The sequence below is a fragment of the Scyliorhinus canicula genome, chromosome 28, assembly GCF_902713615.1.
Source record: "Scyliorhinus canicula chromosome 28, sScyCan1.1, whole genome shotgun sequence".
In the NCBI taxonomy this organism is placed as follows: Eukaryota; Metazoa; Chordata; class Chondrichthyes; order Carcharhiniformes; family Scyliorhinidae; genus Scyliorhinus; species Scyliorhinus canicula.
The window spans coordinates 10186871-10206543 of NC_052173.1; the positions used below are offsets into that span (position 1 = coordinate 10186871).

Consider the following 19673-nt stretch of genomic DNA (forward strand, 5'->3'; position numbering starts at 1 on the left):
CTCTCTTTCCGTTAATGTGGGATGTGTCATCCTGCATCCATATTGCTTCACCCGCAGTAATTGCCTTACTGACAAATGAGGGATGGATTTCTACACAAACGATTAACACCGAACAACTTATTTCCCCCCTCCCCCCTTCCACCTCTCTTGCATGTTAGTCGGCAGTTCTGCCACTCTTAAATAATGACCGAACACTTAATATAGGTGTTTTAGTGAGGGAGGGGGGTGGCTAAAATGAGAGGAGGTAACCATTAAACATAAGACATTGTTTCCTTGGAGCTGGAAGGGGATGGGTATTCCAGTCCACATTTTCCAGAAGACCCCCACTGATCTTTTCAGGTCTGAATCAATGTGAATTCTCAATGTATACTCTGGTGTCTTCATTATCTCATCAAGCTGTTTTGATCCAAGAGTGTTGAAAGGATTTCAGTGGTTTCCTCCTCAGAATTAGAGCGTGCTTCGTTATTTTTCAGCGTTGAAATGTTTTTGTATCTTTTCTTGTCTCCCGTTCAGTATTTCCTCCACTTGGTTTTGGCACCTGATATGCAAATAGGAATATGTCCGGAAACCTTGGAAAGGGAGCTGCAGCTGTGGTAAGGGAGGGGAAGGGGGGTGTCTGTATTGTGTAATGAGGATGTTTGATGCTTCGGATGATCTCTGTTCTATAGCGCAAAGCATGTCTCCTTTTGTATTGCATCGTGGATTCCAAGAAGCCTAACACATAGAATTGTTGTCCGGATGGGTGGGCTGTGATGGGAAGGGGCCATGAGCCTTTCAGAGCCCTGTGCTACCTTCGTACTCTGAACCCATGAACAGAGGAGCAATCTTGCAACGAAGGACTACTTTTCATATCTCTCTCACGCTAGTGAAATTAGAGCCTCTGAGCGATGGAGGCAGTGGGAGTGAGACTTGTCAGAGGGACAAAGCCACCTCGTCGGAAGAGGAGCCTGGCGCCAAGACAGCAGAGCAGATCTCTTTATTGCACGGCAAAGAAGGTGCTTCTGGCCAGGGACTTCAAGCACCCCAAAATTGGAGGTTAAAAGCTATAAATAATGTTGAGCCAATTCAACCGGGAGCAATTGATAATCAAAGCAGCTTCAGTGTTCGAAATGAAGAATTGGGTGATGGTGCCAGATCAGGTAGGGGTGACGTGGAGGAATCTCTGAGCAAACCTCATGATGAACAATCGTTCAAATCTGGAAATAAATCTGAAAATGTAGGACTGTTGCCTTTTTCTACACTCCAGGCCAAGTTCACAGGCCAGTGCAGACATACTGATTTTAATGGTGCCAATGACAGGAATCATGATGGTCAGATTCAACCATGCCAGTTATGCGCCAGTGCCAAGATCAAAGAGAATCTTGCCAGTCCTTTGGTTTCAGCGAAAAGTCATGGTAAAACACAGACTGAAGGTGAAGATCCAAGACAATCTGAAACAGGAGGAGTCTTGAAAGCTCAAACTGAGAGAGCCATAAGCCCTCTCGTTGTACTAGAGCAGACATTGAAAAGTAAATTTCCCGATATTTCAGTGGAGAGGAAAGCTCGGGTCGAAAGGGATCTGCCACTAGAAAAAGCTGTGACTCCTTCTCAACATGTGGAGAAAAGCTATGTAAAACCGAAGCCTCTATCCTTGCCTGTGATTGCGGAGAAGAGCCCAGGTCTGATGATGAGAAGCTCCAGCGGCAACCAGGGTAAAAGTGAACAAATAAAAACCTCAGGGAAAAAGGAGAAGAATCTTCGTTATACGAACTGCCTGTCTTGGCAAGAGAACGAAATGAAGATGAAAATTCAAGTGAGCAGCAGGAAGTATTCCAGAGTGGAAAGCCTAAGGAGCACCGGGGAGATGCTCCACAGGAGAGTTACACAGGCAGTAACCGAACAAGGGAAAGGAAAGAGCAGAACTTTGGACAACAGTGACATTCATACCCTTGCTGAAGACCTTGAGCAAAGCCGAGACATCCCAACACCAGAGAGAACCAAGAGCAATGCACGGGATCGAAAGATGTTAAAATTTATCAGTGGAATTTTCACCAAGAGCGTGGGTGCTGTGTCTGCCTCGCCTGCAAGCAGTGGATTAAATCAAAAGGAATTTGCTGCTGGAGCCAAAGGTCCTTCCTCAAGCCAAAGTAAGCACAAAATTAACACAATTTACTCTTAAATCAGTTTACTAATGTTTGTCCCTGGCTTCAAAGAAGATCATATTCTTTTGAAGGAAAAATGTCCCTGGCCCAATTTTCTCCTTTGTCTATTGAAAGTGTTGAATCCAAGTAGGCTATTGTGGGTTCCCTCCAGTACTCCAGCTAAATGACCATTCTACATGCATGAGTCTAGGCAGTAAAGAGTTGGTTCAATCCTAGGAGGCATCATAGACAAGCTGGGTATAGTCCTCACCAATCATGTACTAGCATGCACCCTAGCTGGAGGAACAGGAACCCTGGCTATCGTGACTGTGTACATGATACATCACTAATATAGTTTTTCCTCCTCTATCCCCAACTCCAGGGGAGCTGACTGGGATCATTGGCTAACTCAGCACAGCCAAAGATTAAAACAGGGGGTTTACACAAAAGTGGTGTTTAACCAGCCATCATTGGGTCTCAGGGTTTCACCCTATCTGCCCTGTCTGGCATGTGACTCCAGTCCGACACATTGTGGTTGACTCTTAATGCCCCGAGGGCTATTAAAGAAGGGAAATAAATATTGCTTTATCAGTGTCACCCACAAAAGTGACAATTCTTTTAACCTGAAAAGTTGAGCTATTTCACTTTGAACAGAAGAGGTTAAGGGTTGATTTGATAGTGGTGTTTAACATTTTGAAGGAGAGTGAATAAAAACAGTTTCCAAAGATTGAAGAGCCATGAATAAGAGGGCGTAGATGTAAGATTACATGCTTTAGAAGCGATAGCAGGATAAACCTTTTTACACCGGGTTTGTGTGAGACTGTGGAATGCACAGCTGGAGTTAGTGATTGAAACAGAAATCATGTTAAATACAAGAATGATTCTGCTGCCTACAGCGCTGAGGACCCGGTTTCGATCCCGGCCCCAGGTCACTGTCTGTGTGGAATTTGCACATTCTCCCCGTTGTCTGTGTGGGTTTCACCCCCACAACCCAAAGATGTGCAGGGTAGGTGGATTGGACACACTAAATTCATAGAATCATAGAATTTACAGTGCAGAAGGAGGCCATTCGGCCCATCGAGTCTGCACCGTCCCTTGGAAAGAGCACCCTACTTAAGCCCATGCCTCCACCCTATCCCCGTAACCCAGTAACCCCGCCTAACCTTTTTGACACTAAGGGACAATTTAGCATGGCCAATTTATCCAACCTGCACATCTTTGGACTGTGGGAGGAAACCGGAGCACCCGGAGGAAACCCACGCACACACGGGGAGAACGTGCAGACTCCGCACAGACAGTCACCCAAGGCGGAATTGAACCTGGGACCCTGGAGCTGTGAGGCAGCAGTGCTAGCCACTGTGTGACCGTGCTACCCACTCCCAATTGCTCCTTAATTGGAAAAAAATAATTGGGTACTCTAAATGTATTTTTTTTTTAAATGAAAAATAAATAACAATACAAGAATGATTGAAGGATAGGATGGCTAACAGAATCTGGAAGCAGAGTGCACACGCAGGATAAGGATTATGTTTGTGTGGAGGATAAACACCAATGTGAACCTGTTAGGCCAAAAGGACAGCTTTCCATGTTGTAATTCCTGCATTCATGCGTAAATCATGGACTGGAATTCTGTGGTTGTTGCGATTTTAATTTTTCTGCTGGCCGGGTACCCCCTCTAGTGGGTTTCCCGGCGGTGTGGGGTAGTTATAATCCAGCTGCCAGCGAAGGGCACGAGTCCAAGATACACAGGGCTGGCAGACCGGAATCCTGCCCATAACCTTTTTATTTTAAACATAGGTTTGCAGTATGTCAGTGTAATGCCAGAGACTGGTATCTGAGTCATGCAATTGGGAGTGGGTGGGCAGGATGAGGCACTTTGTTTGCAGGAGCAAGCTCGTGTGCATCTCTTTTAGTTATCAATTGGACCTGGATTTGGCAGAAGCCTGGTAGCAGGTTGAGTGCCCCGCTCTCCCACATGGTGGGTGAGTTGGGAACAATTAAAAAGGGCTTGTGTTAAATGGAATAGTCATGTGGCTCATCACACAAGACGGATAAACATTGCCGTGGATAAATCTTACGACACTGCCAACACCATGCCTGACAGTGCTGGATATTTCTTTCCCAATACCATGAACACAGACTCTGCTGCAGAGAGATTGAGTAAAGAAAGATCTTGCAATTATTTATTGCCTTTCATGACCTCTGGATACTCCAAAGCACTTTACAGCCAATGAAGTACTTTTAAAGTGTTGTATTGTAGGAAATGTTTCCAGCCACAAACAGCAATGAGATAGTGACCACAGATAATTAGTTTTTTTTGTATATTGGTAGAGGGATTAAATATCAGCCAGGTCAGCAGGGAGATCTCCCCTGCTCCTCTTTAAGTGGTGCCATGGGATCTCATCTGAAAGATGGCCCTGGCAACAGTGCAGTGCTCCCTCAGTCCTGCACTGGAATGTCAGCCTGGATTATGGAGATTATGGGCTCAAATCCTGGAGTAGAATTTGAATCCACGACTTTATGACTGTCAGGTGAGAATGTAAAGGCGAACACTAATACAGCCCTAAGAAAGCTGAACCCTGTTGGTATAAGATTATGCTCAGTCCATTTGTGGGACTGTAGGCAGCCCTGGACATCTGACTGCACCGTGGTTAGCACTGCTGCCTCACTGCGCCAGGGACCTGGGTTCGAGTCCCGGCTTGGGTCACTGTCTGTGCGGCGTCTGCACGTTCTCCCCGTGTCTGCGTGGGTTTCCTCCGGGTGCTCCGGTTTCCTCCCACAAGTCCCGAAAGACGTGCTGTTAGATGAATTGGACATTCTGAATTCTCCCTCTGCGAACAGGTGCCGGAGTGTGGCGACTAGGGGCTTTTCACAGTAACTTCATTGCAGTGTTAATGTAAGCCTACTTTTGACAGTAATAAAGATTATTATTATCAGGAGTCTGTCTTATGAGGAAAGGTTAAACTTGTTGGCTTTGTTTACTTGGGGAAAGAGAAAAGAGTTTGAGGTGATGGAGTTGATGTTCTTAAGTTAGTGAAGCAATTGGTTCACAATGTGGTGAAAGATTCCGATACTAGGGCGCACCAGTTAAGACCAAAAGAACTAGGAGCAGGAGGAGGCCATTTGGCATCTCGAGCCTATTCCGCCATTCAATAGGATCATGGTTGATCTGACATTCCTCACGTCCACTTTCCTCCCCTTCCCCCGTAACCCTGGATTCCCTTACTGATCAAGATAAATTATCTATCTTTTTTTAAATTTAGAGTACCCAATTTTTTTTCCCAATTAAGGGACAATTTAGTGTGGCCAACCCACCTACCCTGCATATATTTGGGTTGTGGGGGTGAAGCCCACACAGACATGGGGAGAACGTGAAAACGTCACACGGACAGTGATCCAGGGCCGGGATTCGAACCCGGGTCCTCAGCGCCGCAGTCCCAGTGCTAACCACTGCGCCACATGCCGCCCCGAGAATTTATCTATCTCAGCCTCAAATATACACACGACTCTGCACCCACAGCTCTCTGCGGCAACGAGATCCAAGGACTCAACCTTCTGAGAGAAGAAATTCCTCCTTATCTCTGTCTTAAATTGGCTCCCCTTTATTCTGAGACTCTGCCCTCTGGTCATAAACTCTCCCATGAGGGGGAACAGCCTCTCAGCAATTACCGTCAAGCCCCTGAGGAATCCTCTAAGTTTCAATCAGATCACCTCTCATTCTTCCAAATTCCAATGAGTGGAGTCCAACCTGTTTAACCGTTGCTCATTAGACAATCCCTCCACACCTGGGATCATCCCAGTGAACCTTCTCCGAACTATTTCCAATGAAATAATATCTTTCCTTCAGTAAGGGGACCAAAACTGCTCATTGGAAAGTTGGGAAATAGCAAGTGAAGTCAGTCAGAATTTCTGTTCCCGAAAAACTAAATGAATAGAGCGATAACCACAAGGGAAAGACACCGAACAGAAAATCCTGAATGGGGAGAAAAGAGCATTAAAGATATTGTTTCAGAAAGACATGACTGAGGGATACGGTGAGAGAACAGGTTACTGGAACTGGCCCCATCAAGAACGGATAGGAATGCAGGGGCCGTTCTTTTATTGATGCCAATTAATCTTGTAATCACTTTTATATTGTCTGTTAGATACCATTTGTTTACAGGAGCGGATGGTGCTGTGGATTAGTTCTGGGGCCTTGGATAAAATCTAGCCAGATAGATGGATGAAAATCTCATGTCTTTGACTGTAAGAGAGCCACATGCAATGGGTTTAGATACAGTTCCTAGTGTGCCCGCAGCACAAAAAGGTCCCTAATTGGCCATTAAACCCGGGCTAGAGGATTGTCGTGTGGGAAATTGAATCTTTACTGTCATTTAAAGCAACAGCCATTTCATGGAAGTGATTGGTAATATATTTTTGGTAAACATACCAGATCAAAATGAAACAGTATTTTCATGTGATATAATTTTTCTGAAAGTGACACCCATTTCTTCTGACTTCAAAAGCATAAATTCCACGGTGGTGCAGTGGTTAGCACTGCTGCCTCACGGCACCGAGGTCCCAGGTTCGATCCCGGCTCTGGGTCACTGTCCGTGTGGAGTTTGCACATTCTCCCCGTGTTTGTGTGGGTTTCGTCCCCACAACCCAAAAGATGTGCAGGTTAGGTGGATTGGCCAGGCTAAATTGCCCCTTAATTGGAAAAAATGAATTGGGCACTCTAAATTTATATTTTAAAAAGCATAAATTCCAGTGCACTCAACTACCTTGTCAGTTAATTTACAATGCTCAGCAGTAGCCATCTCTGACTGTCGGTCTTAAATACGCCATGTATCAGTTACAATCCATTCACTACTAGTTCACCTGGGAGTCCCATCTTCAGAAATTGAATTTGTTCTCTTCAAATTGTATTTTAATTTCCCTTCATCCTGCCAAAGCATTTTCTGCTGTGGCCTTTGGATTTTCCAAAGTGCTTCACAGCCAATGAAGTGTATACTGTTGTAATCGAGGGAATGCAGCAGCTAAGTGACACACAGCAAGCACCCACAAACCGCACTGTGATAATGACCAGATAATCGGTTTATAATGACGTTGATTGAGGGATAAAACCATAAGACGTAGGAGCAGAAGAAGGCCATTCGGCCCATCGCGTCTGTTCTACCATTCAATTAGATTGTGACTGATGCACATTGGCGACCAGGGGAGAAGTCTTTCCCCCGCTCTTTTGAAAATAATGCCACAGGCTCTTTAAATTCCCCACCCCCGAGAGTGGGTTCAGTGTCTCACCTGAAAGGTGGTACCTGAGTGCGACCCTCCCTCAGCGCTGGCTCAAGCATCTTGAGTGACTTGAACCCAGAATTTTCTGACTCCGAGCGAGCGTGAGTGCTAGAAACTGAGCCATGGCTGACACTGTTTGCAGGACAAGCTGCCTGGGAAAGAACATCCAGCTCTGAACTGGCTCTGAAAATGTTACTGCAGCCTCCATACACCTGTGCTTTGTCACTCATGGTTAAAGCTTTGGCTTTGCAGGGCAGTGCACTGCCCAATGTTGGACCAAGTGGGAAGGTCCCCCCTCCTGTTCCCCAGGCCAGCAATGAGCTAGCTGATCTCAGCATGAATGGCAGCACAATTGGCCTCAGTGCCCTTGAGGTGAAGAGAGGAAAACTCCTGCAGTTCCCTCTCTTTGAGCTTGATTTTAACGATGTAAGTGAATGGGTTTTGTCTGGCGGTTCCAGGTTTGGGCTCAGCTGTGATGCCTTCTGGAGTGCAACAGCCTGCTAGTGCTAACTAAATTGTCACAGGAAGCATGATTCCTGGCATCCATAGAACCATACACCACCAAGACTCCAGGTCTGTCAGAAACAAAACAGGAATAAAAAAGAATGACTTTCCCAATCATAACCAAGATTTTCAGGAGACCCATGGAAACTGTCATCAAAATATATTAATGTAAATAAATCTTGTGCTGCTTGTTCAAATCTCATCCAGTTCAGTGCTGGTGTCAGTGATTGAATCACTGAGTGAGCCATTAAATGGTTTTGGGACAGAGATGAACAAGCTGCTCTGTATAACCAGTGGCTCTGAGCAACAGAGCAGCTGAACAGCTCATGTAGATTTGCCTGAGTTTTAAAAATATTCCCCTCGGCTGAACCGAGATCTGCAGGTGATCTCTGTCTTGAGGTGTAGTGTGTGTTTCTGCTGTACAGTAACTCAGCGAAACAAAATTCTCCTTTTTCAAAAAAGAAAGTTCATTAAGAACTTTTTCATAATCAGAACAACCCAAAACTATCAAACACAAAAATATCAACAGAAGAGAAAATATATATATTTAAAAAAAGGCAAAAGCACACACAACACCTAATTAACTTAAATACAAAAAAACTAACCTAAACCCCCTAACAGCTGACGGTGACGGACTCCTTAAAAAAGGGAATAAATAGCTGCCATCTTTGGTAGAACCTCTCCACCGACCACTGACCTTCTCCAAATGCAGAATTGATATTGGGTTATCCAGTCAAGCAGAGGCTCCAGCCTCCACCCAAGCAAAATTCACCTCCGGGCTATCAACCCAGGCCGTATCACCAGCGAATCTGACACTGAATATGGCCACCAGCGGACACGGTTCCAAATCTACACGGAGTATCTTCTTTGATAGGGGCACAAGGCAGGCCTGTCCACTGTCTCCACTCCTGTTTGCTCTGGCAGTAGAGCCACTCCCTATAGCACTGAGGTCCTCTGTTAAGTGGAGGGGGTTTGATCGGGGAGGGGTGGAGCACAGGGTGTCCCTTTACGCGGATGAACTACTTCTCTATATTATCCACCCAGTACCCTCCATGGATGACATAATGAAGTTGCTTAGCACTTTTGGCTCCTTCTCTGGGTACAAGTTGAACTTTAGCAAGAGTGAATGCTTCCCCATCAACCCCCCCGGGACAAGATCCCAAATGGGGATGTTATATTTTCGCCTTGCCAAGAGAAGCGTTCGTTATCTGGGCCTCACTTCATAAATTAAATCACACCAGTCTGGTGGAACAACCTCCCCCTATTCCCCTATCCTCCTGAGGCAATTCAATCGGAAAGCCACGGGCTTTGCTAGATTGTGTCAATCCAATACATTTTTAAATTTCATCAGGGTGTAACGAGGATTCCAACTCTAATTGGGTATCTGTGAGACCTCCTGGGAGGCCGCCTGCTGTTTAAGCAGGTGAGCCAAAGGATGACTGGCCTTCTCCCCATATTCATAAAATGTGCCCCTTGAGCGCAGCAACTGGCTTACCGCCCTGCTTGTCGACAATAGTTCAAACTGTGTTTGCAGTTTTTTCTACTTGCCAGCAACTCCGGGGTAGGATCGGGCGAGTACTGGTAGTTAACCTCAAGAGTGGAGTCCACCAGCCTCTGCTGCTCCACCCTTGCTGTCTTCACCGAATGAAAAAATCACTTCTCCTTCAAATATTTATCCAATTTCACCTTTAGAAAGTTCCTATTGAATCTGCTTCCATAGTCTTTTCAGGCAGCACCTGATCACAACCGTTTCATTTCTTGCCGATTCTTTTCAATCTGTGTCCCTCTGGTTACACTGCCATTGGGTAACCTCTCTCTCTACTCTCTCCAAACCCCCTCTTTGTGATTTCAAACATCTTGATTAAATCTCCCCCTTAACCTTCTCTGCTGTAAGGAGTTCTATGCCAGCTTCTCCAATCTCTCCACAAAGCTCTGATGTCAATCATCCCCGGCACCATTCTGCTAAATTTCCTCTACGCCCTCTCCATTCTTCCTAAATTGTGGCACCAGAAATTGGGCACAATAGCCCAGCTGGGGCCCAGCCAGTGTTTTTCTAACTCCGTGATTTTAAAATCTTTGTGGAAGGGACAGTTACAGAATCTCGACACTTTCTATAATTTCTGCCGAGTCACATGAAAGCATTTTTTCTCCCACACAGCTATCCTAGGGTTTGCTGTGTTAATGCCATTTTGAGATGTACTTCTGCTTCTTGCAATTGAGTCCGACAGACCCCAGTAAAGGATGTACAGCAATGGTGTGTGCTTCTTTTGGCTAACCAAATCAGCTAAATCAACAAATTGAGGGATAAATTAAAACACAGCTCCTTGAAGGGATACGGCAGCAAAGGAAGCAGAAATCAAAAGAAACTTTAAAACGTGAAAACAAAATGTGGTAGAAGGGGCCAATTAAACACCACAGTCCCTGTGATGCCCACCAGGGATAGAAGGCCTGGATGGTGCCAGAAGACACTGCCTGCCCCCTTTCCAGGGACACCTGGCAGTGAGCATAGCTGTGGCAGAGGGGTACACAGTTGGGATGGAGGCCCCCTCAACTGCCCACTGCCTAGAGCTATTAATGGGCAGCTTGGCTAGGCCCCAGTCTGTGCCATTGTGTGGCCCACCAGGGATGTGAAGTTTAAATTATTAATGAGGGTCTGAATGAAGTGGCAGGTATCTAGAACTGAATAAGGAATGGGTGAAGAGTCATTCATATTTCTCATTCCTTCAGTACCTTTCACAGCCGTGCCTGTTAGGCGCTCTCTCAATGCTCGGCAGAGGCCACTGCACAGTGATGTAGAGCGAGAACCCTGGTTAATGTATCCACCCGCTGCCTCCTGTTAGCCCACGAGATTGAAGCCAGTTGTAGTATTTCTACACTCTCTGCCTGGGATCAGCAATCTAACCTGGAGTCTCCCCTGATCTCAGTGCCACCAACTCAGCCATTGAGGGCAGCTGGCAAGCGATGGCAAACTGCATTTGTCTCCATGGGCTAGAATTCGCAATGTAGGAGAGTGTTCCACAGGCAGGAGAAAGTGGGGTGTGAAATTTGACATCTGCTTATTTCGTGCAGATATTTTTCTTTGACACAGAACGTGAGATGCAGATTGCACAGTTCAGGGAGGCAGGAAGATTAATATTTCTCTCGGCACCTGTCCAAACAATGTTTTCATTCCCTGTTGTTACTATGGGGAAACAAGACCCAAGACATCATTGAAATGTTTAATGACTGCATGCTGTAAATAAAGAAACATACCCATCTTTTTTTCACGCAGTAGATTGAAAACTCCCCAGCAGTGTAATGATCCATACTGATGTGAGGGTAGGCACGTTTCAGGAGGGTAACATCATTTGTGTACCTGGGTTAAGTAACATAGACCAAGCTTGACTGTGTTGATTCTGTAAAGTGCTTTAACTTGGGCAACTTCTGCCTGTCTCTCTTGCACCTCTCGGTGATTGCTGCACTATTTTTCTTTCTCCCAATTTTCCTCCAACTGCTTCCTCCCCCGCCCAATTGCTTCTCCTTTCCTAAATATGATGGTTCTTGTTCGGGTTATATGAATATCAACCTATCCTGATCCCTCTCCCAGTAACATGGCAAGCACTGACTGGAAGACAGATTGTACTCCGCTAAACAATCTGGCATCATTCACTGTCTTGGCAGAGGTATAAAGAATGGTGATTTGGGCAAAGTGCCAGAGGGCAACTGGAGCCCGTTCAGCTGTGCCCAACTCGAGTGGCCGAGGTGTGGGTCTAGGTATGATGCTCTTTCAGACGGTTGGTGCAAACTCGGTGGGCCGAATGGACAACAGGAATTCTATTAGGAGAGAAGGGGGTGAAATTGTGTGTCAGAATGAGGCAGACTCCCCCTCTTGTCACTGAAATGCCCTTTCAGTCCTCAGCACAGTTGCCAATGAGGAATTTCAGGCAGAAAGCTGTCCCAACACACCTGCAGTGCCAAAACCAAGTTCTAACAATGCTGTCGATCTTTGACAATGTAACTTTTTTTTCCCAGCTATTTCTCTGCACATTGGCAGCTCAGCTCCTTTGATAAATCCAATATCTCCTAACTATCCCCTCTGACGTAGCTGCTCATGTGTTGTTGCTAGTAGATATCCACACCAAGGTGTCTCGGTGTACTTTTGTACTTTCTTCTGACATTTGTCTGTTCTGTACCTGCTTTGCGGAATCGACCGTTATTAATGTGCGGTGAACTGCCAGCCCTGAGTTTAAGGCAGCACGGTAGCACAAGCGGTTAGCACTGTGGCTTCACAGCAACAGGGTCCCAGGTTCAATTCCCTGCTGGGTCGCTGTCTGTGCGGAGTCTGCATGTTCTCCCTGTGTCTGCGTGGGTTTCCTCCGGGTGCTCCAGTTTCCTCCCACAGTCCAAAGATGTGCAGGTTAGGTGGATTGGCCATGATAAAATTGCCCTTAGTGACAAAAAGGTTAGGAGGGGTTATTGGGTTACGGGGATAGGGTGGAAGTGAGGGCTTAAGTGGGTCGGTGCAGACTCGATGGGCCAAATGGCCTCCTTCTGTACTGTATGTTCTATGTTCTTAAACAGTACAATGGGGAGAGGCAGGGGTAATACAGTCATTAGTAAAGCTGGAATTCTTAGTGGAAAGAGAAGGGAGAGACACGATTGTATCTGTCAATCAGTGCTGTGCACAGACACACACAATACTGCTCGTCCAGCATTTTTCTGCCAAATCCAAGTTGCAGCTATGAAGAAGGTGTTGAACCAAACCCCTTTTGTCGGGTGTGGAGGGGGGTAGTCTTGGTTCCTGAATGGACAGCTCCGAAAATCAATTGTGTGAAGCAGCCGGGAGAGGATTTGCTGCAGCAGATGTGCTAACAGGGAGGGCAGGGGTGGGAGAAGCTGGCTCGGCGAATTGCTGAGGCACATAGCGCCAGGAAACTGAAGTCAAACAGCGACTCGTCTTGGTGATGAATGATGTCTCTGCTTCCACTTCAGCCTTTCTGTCCTGCCGGGTATAACAGGGGGCTCATGTCACCCCTTCCTGCTGCCAAATCCATTGTTCTCCAGCCCCCTTCCCCCATTGTAATGAAAACTCACTGTAAACAAGATGACTGCCAATAGACAGTGGGGAGGCACCGAATGCTGTTAAAGCTGTGCAGACAGAGATTTAATTTTTGCTCTCCTATTGAGCTATACTTGCATTTATCTGTGTTTGCAGCATTTATTCATATTAATGTATTATCATAACATATTGAAACTAAAATTGAGTGCTTTTTCAATAAAGCACAGGGAAACTTGCAGATCTGATGATTTTATTACCAGAACAGACTCCCTATTCTCTCCTAAATGGAGCGATATACTTCATTTTGTTACAGCATTAATAGAGGTCTACAAAATTATGAGGGGCATAGACAGAGTGGATAGTCAGAGGATTTTTCCCAGGATAGAGGGGTCAATTACTAGGGGGCATAGGTTTAAGGTACGAGGAGCAAAGTTTAGAGCAGATGTATGAGGTAATTTTTTTTTTACACAGAGGGTAGTGGGTGTCTGGAACTCGCTGCCGGAGGAGATGGTGGAAGCAGGGATGATAGTGACGTTTAAGGGGCATCTTGACAAATACATGAATAGGATGGGAAGAGAGGGATACGGACCCCGGAAGTATAGAAGATTTTAGTTTAGACGGGCAGCATGGTCGGCACGGGCTTGGAGGGCCGAAGGGTCTGTTCCTGTGCTGTACTTTTCTTTGTTCTTTGTATTACAGAAAAATGGGATGGCAAGACAAAACTACTGAATTTGTTTTGCCACCAGCCAGCACTTTCTGTATTGTTTCAAATGGTAAAGGATTATTTCAGAACGAGTGTTTGTGAAGGATGGTTGACCAATGTGTGGACTTGGCTCAAGAAAGAATTCTGTGTAAATTCAGGGATTATGTGCTCCCAGTGATGAGCCGGTCTTAAAGGGAACATTATTTACTCACAGTGCTGTGGTGTGGATTCTGCAGCCTGTGCTTTCTTTCTGAGTGAGGTTCACTGAGAGAATAGATCATAGAATTTACAGTGCAGAAGGAGGTCATTCGGCCCATCGAGTCTACACCGGCTCCTGGAAAGAGCACCCTACCCAAGGTTAACACCTCCACCCTATCCCCATAACCCAGTAACCCCACCCAACACTAAGGGTAATTTTGGACACGAAGGGCAATTTATCATGGCCAATCCACCTAACCTGCACATCTTTGGACTGTGGGAGGAAACCGGAGCACCCGGAGGAAACCCACGCACACACACGGGGAGGATGTGCAGACTCCGCACAGACAGTGACCCAAGCCGGAATCGAACCTGGGACCCTGGAGCTGTGAAGCGATTGTGCTATCCACAATGCTACCGTGCTGCCCAAAGCGGCTGAATTTCCCGTATGATTTTCTCTGAAGCAACTGGAGGCCCATATCCAGCTCTCTGGTTCACAGCCAATTAGACAGAGTATGAGGAAACATGTCAACTCCCTGATGGAACCATCAATTCATTAGACACGTGCTTTAAGATAGGAACAGTGGTTTTAATCTACTTACAACAGAGCCAGCCTGTTTCGCGTTGAACTCTCGATGAACTGAACGACTGGCTCTGAGCATTGATATTTATACAGCAGTCCAGGGGGAGGAGTCGTGGGCGGAGCCAAGGGTGGAGCCCTGTACAAACTCCTAAGCATTCCCAGCGCTACTCCCCCTAGTGGTCGGGCAACGCAACTGCGCTTACAAATGCATGGTCTCATGTATATACAATACAGGTCTGGGGCTGGTTTAGCTCACACAGCTAAATCGCTGGCTTTTAAAGCAGACCAAGCAGGCCAGCAGCACGGTTCAATTCCCGTACCAGCCTCCCCGGACAGGCGCTGGAATGTGGCGACTAGGGGCTTTTCACAGTAACTTCATTGAAGCCTACTCGTGACAATAAGCCATTTTCATTTCATTTCAGTGTGAATTACGGAGTTACATTCACCACACTCCCTTTCAGCTGCCATGAGAGTTTCTGACTCCATAGCAACACAGCAGGCCTCAGTAAACCAAGAGTAAGGCCTTAACGCCTCCACAGCTGGCCTACCTACCAGCTCTTTTTCCAGTGCATGTTGATAAGGACCCTGATAATGGACGTCTTTTTAGCAATTGTTAACCCAACAGGCTGCATGATGCAAGAGAAATTTATTGAAAAGCTATCACTTCTAAATTGAAGGAAATGCCATCTAAAATATAAAAACTGCTGGGAAACTATTGAAAAGAGGAAGAAATTGGTTCTATAATAATCCAGGAGTGTAACTGATGGGGTTTTCTGTGTGCTGTGCAATATTACAAGAAAAACTAATCCAGGAGATTGAAGGAAGTTTCTTCAGTGTAAAACAGCAGTTCAGGCATTGTGTGGGCATGTATTAGAAGTGGATTGAGGGACAGCACGGTTGCGCAGTGGTTAGCACTGCTGCCTCACGGCGCTGAGGTCCCAGGTTCGATCCCGGCTCTGGGTCACTGTCCGAGTGGAGTTTACATATTCTCCCGTGTTTACGTGGGTTTCGCCCCCACAACCCAAAGATGGGTTGTTTGGGGCAGCACGGTAGCATGGTGGTTAGCATAAATGCTTCACAGCTCCAGGGTCCCAGGTTCGGTTCCCGGCTGGGTCACTGTCTGTGCGGAGTCTGCACGTCCTCCCTGTGTGTGCGTGGGTTTCCTCCGGGTGCTCCGGTTTCCTCCCACAGTCCAAAGATGTGCGGGTTAGGTGGATTGGCCATGCTAAATTGCCCGTAGTGTCCTAAAAAAGGTAAGGTTAAAAGGGGGGAGGGGGTGTTGGGTTACGGGTATAGGGTGGATACGTGGGTTTGAGTAGGGCGATCATTGCTCGGCACAACATCGAGGGCCGAAGGGCCTGTTCTGTGCTGTACTGTTCTAATTCTAATGTGCAGGGTAGTTGGATTGGCCACGCTAAATTGCCCCTTAATTGGAAAAAAAAGAATTGGGTACTCTAAAATTTATATTTAAAAAACAAAAAAATGGCTTGAGCACTATAAGCCACTTATTCAAGATCTTGCAGCTGTCATTACCCAAGAAGAAGTGGCTGGGGAAAAAAAACAGACCTTTACTCTACAAGGGTGTATTTGTATGTTTCTTAAAAATCCATTCAGAGCAGAGCGATGTGAAATAGATTATGTTGGTCATCTATCTCCACAGTAAGACTGAATGGAGCAATTGTAGTGTCAGCCCTTTTGTGTGTAGTTAAAAATCAAATGCACCTTCTCTTTTATGTTGGTTGTGACAGGGGATGATGGGTGGGGGGTGGGGTTTGTTGAGGCGGGAGTGAGTATTATTTTCATATTGCTCAGGGTGGTAATTTGAAAGGTATTATGTTGTGTGAACCAGGAGTCAACAGCTGGGTTCCAGCTCCTCCTATAGCCTGGTTTTGTAACGTGATGAATGGTTAAATAAGGTAGAGTTCCTGCTCACGCACCAGAGCTTATCTCTGTATTGTAGTTCGTTGGCAATTGCTATCTTCTGCTTTTGAAGACTTTCAACTCTTTTGAAGATGTAACCGTAACAGAATTTGCAAAACGCAAACAATCACTTGGTTCTGCCCAGCGCTAATGAGGAAAAATAGACTGGTAGTTCTGATCTGAAGCAAGCATAAATGTCCAGATTGGGCATATGTAAACAAAAATGCTTTGTTCCTCCTCTCTTTACTGCACTAACTTGGGCTATAATGTCGTTCCATGGACACTTGAATGGCTATTTTCCATGTGCAATCCCAGACAGTGACTTAATAATAATAATCTTTATTGCCACAAGTAGGCTTACATTAACACTGCAATTAAGATACTGTGAAAATCCCCTAGTCGCCACACTCCAGCGCCTGTTCAGGTACACCGAGGGAGAGTTCAAAATGTCCAATTCACCTAACAGCACGTCTTTCGGGACTTGTGGGAGGAAACTGGAGCACCCGGAGGAAACCCACGCAGACACGGGGAGGACGTGTAGACTCCGCACAGACAGTGACCCAAGCTGGGAATCGAACCCGGGACCCTGGAACTGTGAAGCAACAGTGCTAACCACTGGGCCACCGTGCCGCCCTATCAGACTTTTTGACTGGAGGTATTACCCACAAGCCAACCAGAAGCAGAAATACTGGCTGATCTAGGAGTGCAGGCGGATCCTCGGTGTCCCAATAGTATTGTAGGGCCCTTGAATTTAAGGAGTCATTGTTGAAAACTTTGGTGCTGTAATAATATTTACTCAGTATGCTGGTGAAGGAGCAGGCTGGTACAAATGGATATTCCACTGGCATGGTGTCCAGTCTAAATGTCTGTGATCCTGCACGACTGAACTGGAACGTTGGTCATTCTTCCTGGAATGAGGAGAGCCTGCAGAATGTCCTTGAAGATGAATGCGGTTGATTTTTAACTCCAGTCCCCGTAACATCCTTGTGTCAACTGTGGCTCAGTGGGCAGCACCTTTATCTTAGAATACAAGTTGTAGGAACCAGGACTGGACCATTCGGCCCCTTGAACCTACTCCACCATTCAATGTGACTGTGGCTGCAATTTGGCCTCAGCTTCACGTTCCTGCCTGCTCCCACTATCCTTTAATTCCCCAAGGGACCAAAGATCTGTCCATCTGCCTCTTGAGTCAGTAGGTCGTGGGTTCAAGTCCCATCCCATAAGACGTGAACACAAAATCCAGGCTGGCACTGTTGCACGTTTTACTTGAGTGTATTACGCGTTTATTGGAGTGTATTAACACACCTCCGTTTAAAGGCCGTGTGCTTAACACTACTACAGCTCTGTGTATGTGATTTCAGCTCGGAGTCGCCAGGTGCCGTATTTAGACACCTCACAAGTATTTCAAGGTCAGGTTCAAAGTAATAAAACTATACACCGATTAGTAAGTTCAAACGATTGATATTTATGATACAAATATAATAAATACGCATGCATACGCTAAAGACTAATACTTATTTCTACTATTAAACGACTAAATACTTATCTAAGTAGGAACCAGCAAGGTCAGGGGACAAGGCCTTTGTTCCTTTCCGGACTGCACCTTCTGTTCTCTAATAGTCGGCTAGAGTATAGGTAATGCCGGGGTCACGTAGCGAGCGTCGTTTGGCACTTACTGAACGATGGCTGGTGCTCAACGGCCGGTGATGAAAGACAGGTTCTGGAGGCTGGAGTCGGAGTCAGAAGCGGAGCCGGAGCCAAAACAGCAGTCCAAGCCGGAGCACAAAAACAGACAGAACCATGTGCGGGGTCTACCTTTATCGGTCCCCCAATGTCCGTGCCTCTTCGGGGCGGGCCTCTACCTGCCATGTATTGATTGGGTCATTTCCCAATCGATATCTTACAAATCCCCCAATCTGAGGGTCTCTTCTCGATGGGTGGGGCAGTCTCTAGGGTCTTTTGTGATGGATACTTCTGGTGCCGTTTCGTCTGGGCGTCCACTCAAAGTATCCATTCAAACCCAAATGTTTCTATTGTGTGGGCCCAGATCTGGATCGCCTCATTACTATGCAAAGCGTTGTTGCCATTTACACCTTTGGTTGAGATCTTGCACCAGGCCATAAACTGGTTTCGATACGTGCAGAATGCTAATTAGCCTTTTGCAAACTGCTTGTCCTGGCTAAAACTGTTTTCTCCCTACAGCCTTAGCAGTTCTCCATTTTGTTAGCCCAGTGTCCATCTTAGGTGGCTACAGCACTCTGTGACGAAATGAAGGCATTCTGAGGTGGAGGTGCCATCTTTTGGATGAGATATTAAACTAAGGCCCTGTCTGCTTCCTCAAGTGGACATAACTGATTCCATGCTGCTATTTCGAAGCAGGCTAGGGCAGTTCTCCCTGGTGTTCTGGTCAATAATTATTCCTCAATCAACAGCACTAAAACAATTACTTCACCATTATCATTTTTGCTATCTGTGGGAGCTTGCTGTGTGCAAAAGCTAAGGATGTGGTGAGCTCAGTTCGCTAGATGGCTAGCATGTGATGCCAACAGCATGGGTTCAATCCCTGTACCGGCTGTGGCAGTTATGAATCCCCGTCTCCTTGGCTTGCCCCAGACTTGCTGTGGAGTGTGTTTCGTTCATTGTCTAGATGGGGGTTTTGAAAATTGTCAATTCTCCCAAAGTACGCTGCTCAAGTCTGTAGTTTAACTGCTCTGATTCCTGCATTAAAACAGCAATTACACTTTATTGCCTGTAAATCCCTTTGAGACGTGTGGCTGTGGAAGGTGCGATTATAAATGCACGTCCTGCTGAAACCAAACCTGCTGTCTGTTTTTTTTTAAACCCAAAATGAGTGATCTGGCTGCCTGTTGACTGATTGGAAATTAATGAGTGTTGAAAGGTCTCATTTTTAGAATGAAGCTAGAGGTCAAAAGCAGAGCAGTTCAAGGTCATAGAAGTGTCTAAATTGGCTTGTGTTTTGGCCTATTAGTCTATGAATGATTGTTCCCTTGTGGTTTATGAAGGGACGGAGGCCCTGGAATGGATTCTAAGCTTTCAGCTGCACACTGTGCTTTAATTGGCTTTCATTGTGTTTGAGAAGGGTCATCCCAACATTATTGAAATAAGAATTCACCAAAAATCCTTTGATTCCTGTTGTGTTCTTTTGCTTTGCCCGCAATGTTTTTGAATAATTTTCGTCTCTTCAGGAAAGCTCAATGTTAAAATGTTGTTGCAATATTCTGGGCGCCATGGCAACATATGAGCATTGAATGCTGTCTTGGCCATTGTAATTTCCATTGTAGTTATTTACATATGAACATGCGAATTAGGAGC

At 46.0% G+C, this 19673-nt stretch overlaps 1 protein-coding gene across 1 annotated transcript in view; it reads left to right on the forward strand.

Annotated features, from left to right (window-relative positions):
- The first annotated feature begins 270 nt into the window (after nt 1–270).
- Nucleotides 271–19673, forward strand: part of LOC119958096 (arf-GAP with GTPase, ANK repeat and PH domain-containing protein 1-like) — a 129441-nt gene continuing 110038 nt past the window's right edge. Inside the window, exon 1 of the mRNA XM_038786325.1 lies at nt 271–2126. Within this exon, the coding sequence (XP_038642253.1) occupies nt 809–2126 (1318 nt within the window). The 5' untranslated portion in view covers nt 271–808. The remainder of the gene's footprint in view (nt 2127–19673) is intronic.